The sequence below is a fragment of the Engraulis encrasicolus genome, chromosome 16 (assembly GCF_034702125.1).
Source record: "Engraulis encrasicolus isolate BLACKSEA-1 chromosome 16, IST_EnEncr_1.0, whole genome shotgun sequence".
Taxonomy (NCBI): Eukaryota; Metazoa; Chordata; class Actinopteri; order Clupeiformes; family Engraulidae; genus Engraulis; species Engraulis encrasicolus.
This window is the reverse complement of record NC_085872.1, coordinates 38,060,424-38,067,923: the sequence shown is the minus strand read 5'-3', so window position 1 is coordinate 38,067,923 and position 7,500 is coordinate 38,060,424. Positions and strand designations below refer to the sequence as shown.

Below are 7,500 nucleotides of genomic sequence, written 5' to 3'. Positions count from 1 at the left end.
TAATTCCCTTGAAGAGGGGAGGTCCGATCCAGCCAGGTGGATGTTTTTGGGAGTTGGGTTAAATTTTTTTTAAGGAAAGAGGTTGAGATTAAGTGTGGAGTGCACCCAACATACATTGTAACAATCCACATAACTCCCTTCAACAGGGGAGGTCCTGCCTTTTTAAAAGGACAAACAGTATATCCATCCAGGTGGGTGTTTTTGGGAAGATTTTTTATTTTATTTTACCCTCTTCAGACAAAACCCCTGATATAAATTAGCTGTTACCAGAATGGCAATGACCAAGTCGTAATGTCCTGTGCACTGTCATAGTGGTGTAGTACTATGGTAGTTATGCTTTTTTCAGTGACTATTTCAAAGTCCTAGTGGCGGCACGATGTCAGGTAAGGGGCTACAGGAAAGAAGTTGGGATTAAAGTCTTGAGTACACCAAACAGACATTGTAACATGATCTGTGTGTATCCCAAAACAGACTGGGGTTTAGAAGCAACGCAGGTGATGACACAGCGGCTCCAGACCAGACCAGGAGGCGTGCAGCACACACACACGCACACCCCCACACGCACTCGCACACACACACACCTTAGACCAGTTAACGTCCATGTGGGTTGGGAAACAGCAAGATAAGCAAGTAAGTAAGTCAAGATAATCACACTAACTTACATTAGAACCCCCTGTAGCAGAGTCAAGACAGAGCTAATGGCAGAACAGTGAAGACAAGGCCAAAGAAGTGATTTAACAAGAGAACATGATAATGGGAAACAGTAAGGATATGATTAAGAATAATAATAATAATAATACACCCTCTATAACCCTTGGACATGAATCTGGGATATTATTTAGTGCATCACAATTGAGACTTGAGATGTAAAAAGAAAAATATAATGTAAGAGCTTCAGGGGCAAGCAGCCATGGGCAATAAAACAGGAGTGCGGAGAGGGGAAAAACATTTTCATAGAAACCGATTCTAGAACAGGAACTAACCCAACGCCTGAACCGTCGCCAGGTATACGTCAACTGTGGAATCAGATGAGATTGATGGTTCTAATTGTGTGTGTGTGTGTGTGTGTGTGTGTGTGTGTGTGTGTGTGTGTGTGTGTGTGTGTGTGTGTGTGTGTGTGTGTGTGTGTGTGTGTGCATGCATCTATGTGTGTGTGCACTTTTCTGAGTGAGGGAGTTCATGTTGGCTCAGGTCCAGCCTGGCATAGATGAGTAATGTGTTCATTTTCTGCCTGAACCCAATGCAAGCTGAGTCACATATGCTGCTGCAAAATGGGTCACGTTACCATGCAAAATCCACACTTCAATACAATGCTCGACTCGATGCCCAAACACACCTAAGCTAGATCACAAACATGCAGTGAACATTGTAGCACAGATACAGATACAAGCAAAAAACATGTAATGCACACGTGACACACACACACACACACACACACACACACACACACACACACACACACACACACACACACACACACACACACACACACACACACACACACACACACACACACACACACACACACACACACACACACCTAAAACATTAACACAACCAGAAATGCACTGAGAGAGTGCAGACCTCCGTCAAGGAAGCTGTTTGCTAGAACATTTGACTATTACACCCTAATTTTGTTAGAAGTTAGAAACTGGAATGTCAAAATTGGCCCCATCCCGCAATGGTTAAAGGACCAGTTCAGTCAATTTGGTGAAGGTAACAACAACTACTACCACACACAAACAAGTAGCAAACCAGAAACCCGGAATGGGAGAGGATTTGGACTGGTTGCTGCATGCTACTTTCTTCCACAGACAGTCTGGAATAGTCTGTTCCATAACACGGCATGGGACATACACTGCACCACTTCCTACACTGCTTCCTGACAGAGACATGCATTTGCAGATAGAGAGCGTATAGGGATAAGAGGAATCCGACAGCTAACTATACATTCTTTGCTTGTGAACACCCAAGATGCTTTGGCAACAAGCACCAACAACCCCCTCATTGCAATGCCACCCACCATGATACGGAAACATGTAAACATGCAAACATGTACTGTACACACGCAAAGGGGTGCACACAAAATGATACTCACACTCAAATAAACACACTCACATTTACGAACACACACACACACACACACACACACACACACACACACACACACACACACACACACACACACACACACACACACACACACACACACACACACACACACACCTTTGTACACTCTATGTACAACCCAGTCGTAAGATATGCAAGCTGGGATTTCAATACGGGATTACCAGATAAAGACAGTGCCAGTCGACATTGTGTTGTTGTGTCACAGACAGTCAGAGACTGGCAAGGGAGGTTGCTTGGCATGGCATGGCATGAGGGCGGTGTCATCTGAGGTTGCGATTGCAAAACGTGCGCTTTGTTTTGGCCCTGTCAACCCACATGGCACCTGACCAACAGGTGGCTAGTTACCAACTGCAGCAGTGGAAATTATGTAAGGTTGTTTGCGTGTGTGTGTGTGTGTGTGTGTGTGTGTGTGTGTGTGTGTGTGTGTGTGTGTGTGTGTGTGTGTGTGTGTGTGTGTGTGTGTGTGTGTGTGTGTGTGTGTGTGTGTGTGTGTTGTGTGGCCCAGCCTGGTACCAGTCAGTCACCTCGTTGGTGTGTGTGTGTGTCGTGTGTGTGTGCATGTGTGTTTATGTGTGTATGTGTGTGTGTTTATTTCAGTTTATGAATGCCTGTGTATTGTATTGTGTGTATTGTATTGTATTGTGTGTACCATATGTGTGTGTGTGTACACTGTGTGTGTGTTTGAGAGCTGCTAGGAGTCGTCACAACAGTACAATTAGTAGCAGGTGTAGTGACGAGAGACGACTCCCTCTCAACAAGGTGGTGGCGAGCAGGGAAGCCGACAAGAGGGGACAAAGGGGTCAGTTGTCCCGGCCCACAGAGAGAGAGAGGGGTCCCAAAATTGGGTCCTCTTCACATGTTATGTATTATTGAGAAAGGGGGCCCTTTCAGATGGTTTTGTCCCGGGCCCGGCCAAAGCTGTTAGCGGCCCTGGTGGCGAGCAACAGGTTCTGCCAGGCAGGCGCGTAATAGCCGCTTGTCTGGCTATGAAAACAAAAACACAGACGCACAGACGGAGAAAAACACATCAGCTGATGGGTGGACGACGTCTTTTAGGCTTTTCTTCTTCATTTGGCTCCCAGCCCGTTCTGAGCACGCTCACAACAGAAAAAAAAGAAAAAAGTTGAATGGAAAAAAATAAAAGGCAAAAAGCGGTGGTTTAAACTGGTTGCGAAGTCCAGTCAGATTAAGAAAAAATGGATGACTTCAGGGCTGCCTGCTTGGTATGAGTGCTTGAATAAGTGGGTTGGTGTTTTGTTTAATTTTTGACTGGTATGGCCACATCACAGGGGCCTATGAATGAGAAGCATGCTTCTCTTCGTGAGCCCAAACCCACGCCAGAGAGAGATCAGCCTCCATCCTGGAGCAAAGCGGATGGGTAGATGTGTTGCGGGGGCAAGCCGCATCTGACCCAGCCTTGAGCCAGGCCCGGGCCACGTCTGTGGGTGTCAAGCAAAGCAAGCTGGTCTCTATTGCAAGGCAACCACAAGCATGAATGCAATTGCACAGTGCACAATGGCCACCACAACAAACCACGCATTTGTCCCCGTGCCAGAAAACCTCAAGGAAGCCTCTTTATTGTGTGACAACAATAAACAGTACAATGGCACTGTCTTGGACCAAATGCAGAATTGAATAATAGCCGACTGCACTCTGCAAACACGAGATGGCATACATGGGAGGAACGAGGATATATCTTTTTGAAACAAGTGTGCGCTGAAAGGCCCTGCCGTGGCCTAATGGTGGGGCACTGAGTTGCTGCGCTGGCGACCCGGGTTCGATTCCGACCCAGGGCATTTACCAATCCTTCCCCGTCTCTCTCCACACTCATCGCCTGTCTCTCCTCGACTATCCTGTCAGAAATAAAGGCAAAAAAGCCCTAAAAAACCCTCTTTTTTTAAAACCAAGTGTGCGCTGAAAAAAGGTGACAGTTTGGCCCCAATGTCCTCATTTTACTTCTGCGTAAAATAGTGTAGAAAACCTTCAAGGCAACGGCAGTATGCAAACTATTTTCTCAGATTTGCATTGCCCAAGGTGAGGACAAGTGACATGCTTGTAATGCAAGCTTTAGGCAACAGCAGTTAACTTACTTAAGCAGAGCTACAGCCCATTTATAGTGCCGTCTTCTTACCCTTACAGCAATGTTTACATCAAGTGCTTCATTCAGGGTCTGTATGCGATAGATGATTTTCTGTGGGGAGAGGAGTGAGGGCATAGGTGGCGGAAAGGGGGATGCAGTGGTGCATTTGCATCTACATTTCTCAACTTTTACTGCAGACAAATGAGTGGAGTGCAGCAGAAAGAAATTAAGAATGAAGTGAAAAAAAAGCACCACCACTTGAAAACCCATTCCTCGAGCGAGGGGCTTGAATAGCATGATCGGCTGTGCACACTGCACAGTTCCCTTTTCCAAGATGGCCAGTTTCTTGATTCAGCTTGGTCCCATGTGATGTCATCCTGCACCACATGTGTTACGACATCGCACTCACACAAGCCAAGTGAGCAAGCGAGCATGAGCAGGGAAGGGAGTCAACCCATTTTACTAGTGGGTCAAAATAAAAAAAATGCTGGCGTCAGCATTTCTGTGAACTGTGAAGACCTGGGCCTGCTCCATGAACACTGGAGAGAGGACAAAGGGCATGTTTTCAATCGTATGCAAAATCTCTCTCCATATCCTCCCTGTACTGATACACTAAGCTGGATCTGCATGCACTCGCAGAGTAAACAAAGCCCTGGCTCATGGGGACTGCAGTGCAGTCTGACTGGGAGGGTCCGTCCCAGGCTTCAGACTTTAAACCTCCAGGGAAATTGTCAAGACAAACAAAAATACACACGTACGCACACAAACACACAACCACAACATAATTATGGGAAATATGCATCCTGTACATACATTCCAATTCCACTCTCAAGCAATGCCATATGCTCACCATCAGCAGTCGCATGCCGTTCGTGTCTTGACATTTAATACAGACGTGACAATAAATGCAGACATGTCAATAAATGCAGACAGACATGATTGAAAATTCCAAGAATGATCACGTGATTAGTACAGATGGATGACTCGGATTATGGGAAACTTCCAAAAATGATGGGAGGGAGGAGGAGGCTGTGGATTGAATGTGAGTGAATGAATGTGTCGTGCTGTAATGTATTGTCTTGTATTGTCTATACTGTCCAGATTTAAGGGGTTTCCCCTTGAAAACAAGATGTTACATCTCAAGAGGCACTCATCATGAGTAAATAAATAAATAAATAAATAAAATAAATAAATGATCACGTGATTAGTACAGATGGATGACTCGGACATGGCGTCTTACCTTGCCCAGGAGCACGCCCATCTTGTGGCGCCACCGTCCCTTGTTGAGTGAGGCCACTCTGATCCACAGGTTGAGCTGTGAGTTGTACATCCACACGTCCCTGCTGTTGATGCGACCCCCTGAAACACCAACAGGGCAAACCTCCGTTAGACACAACAGATCGGTCATATCAGTTGACATGGCTGGTCATGTTCTTGTTGTTGAAATGCAATAATAAAGGTCTGTAACACTGTTCTGTGTTCCACAAAGTTTTAATGAGTGGAGGTACAAAACGCACACCAGACACAGAGGCAACCAGTAAAACACTTGCAAGGAGGAGAGAAGTGCCGCACACTCAAAAGTTTTAATATCGTAATATTTCGGATGCTCAGTCCTTCATCAAAGTGCAACCATGTACAGCAGCCTCCAGAGCTGTTGCGTGAATGTGGGAACGTGTATGTGTGTATGTTTATTTGGAAAGCGCTTTGAGGAGGGAGGAGGAGGCTGTGGATTGAATGTGTGTGAATGTGAGTGAATGAACGTGTCGTGCTGTAATGTATTGTCTTGTATTGTCTATATTGTCCAGATTTAAGGGGTTTTTATTTGGAAAGCGCTTTGAATGTGTGTGTACTGTATGTGTATTTGGAAAGCGATTTGAGACAACTTCATTGTTCTGATACTGCGCTATATAAATACGTGTTGTATTGTATTGTATTGTATTGTATTTAGTACCATTGTACCATTAGGCCACAGTCAAACACTGTGGCACATTGACAGAGCAACAGGCCTTTCTGACAATGCTACGTTACATTAGCCGCAGGTTGCTATGCTTCCAGGACGTTCCATCAATAACGAATTACAGCACAAAGAGAGCTATTATCCTCCTCTTTACACCTGCAACCTTTACCTGTGCACGCACGCTCTATTTCTGCACGAGGCGCACAGAGCCAACTGTTCTTTGTTTTGATGAACTTTACGCCAGAAAGATATTGACGCCGCCCCCTGTCTGCTTGCACAGCCAGCACTGTGCCTTGAGCAGGCACACGAGAAACACAATAAACATGCAATTGGTAAACACAAGAGAGTGGTGAGAGGGAATGACTATGTTTTATTACAGTGGAAAACACAGACACGCGCACACACGCACGCACGCAAACACACACACACACACACACACACACACACACACACACACACACACACACACACACACACACACACACACACACACACACACACACGAGTGGTGAGAGGTAATATTCATACTGACTGTGTTTTATTACAGTGGAAAACACAGACACACGCACGCATGCACGCACACACGCTAAAACGCACACAAACATACACACAGACACACAAACTAAGCACAAACAGGGCATGTTGTGGCAGGTGAAGGCACCGTTCCTGCTCAGAGCATTCTTCAAACAGGTATAAACACAGGCTGTGCTGTGGGAGAAACCTGTGAAGCTCCACTTATGGGAGTTTTTGCTTCTCTCATCTTTTTTTCCACTTTATCCCCCACCCCCACCCCCCTATCTCAGCCTACTTCCTTTGAGAAAAAAAAACATTACTGGAGCCTGTACTAAGAAGCGGGTTCAGGAGTAAACCATGTTAAGTTAAAGGGGAAATCCTCTAATAGAAGAGCCTGGAGTCAAGAAAATGAAGACTCTGGGCTGTTCTATTAGATGATTTACCTCTTAAGTTAACCTGGTTTACTTAACTGAACCAGCTTCTTATTATAGGCCCCTGGTGTTCTTAAGATAAGAAGTGGAGAAGAAAGGGGAAGAGAAGGGGGAGAAGAGAGAAGAAAGGTAGGAGGAGAAGAAAGGGAGGAAAAGAGAAGAGAGGGAGGAGGAGAAGAAAGGGAGGAAGAGAGAAGAGAGGGAGGAGGAGAAGAAAGGGAGGAAGAGAGAAGAGAGAGAGGAGAAGAAATGGAGGAAGAGAGAAGAGAGAGAGAGGAGGAGAACATGTGAGCCATCAGGCAGGTGACTGTCTACTCTATGTGGTTCAGTCACGTTTACCTGCAGGTCCAGACATGGCCCCTCCATTTTCACATCGGTGCACACAGCAC

The 7,500-nt window shown here is 45.7% G+C and overlaps 1 protein-coding gene across 1 annotated transcript in view; it reads right to left on the bottom strand.

Moving 5' to 3' along the window:
- The window catches only part of klhl24a (kelch-like family member 24a), a 37,267-nt gene that overhangs the window by 15,474 nt on the left and 14,293 nt on the right, over positions 1-7,500 (bottom strand). Inside the window, exon 4 of the mRNA XM_063219564.1 lies at positions 5,451-5,569. Coding sequence (XP_063075634.1) covers positions 5,451-5,569 — 119 coding nt within the window. The remainder of the gene's footprint in view (positions 1-5,450; positions 5,570-7,500) is intronic.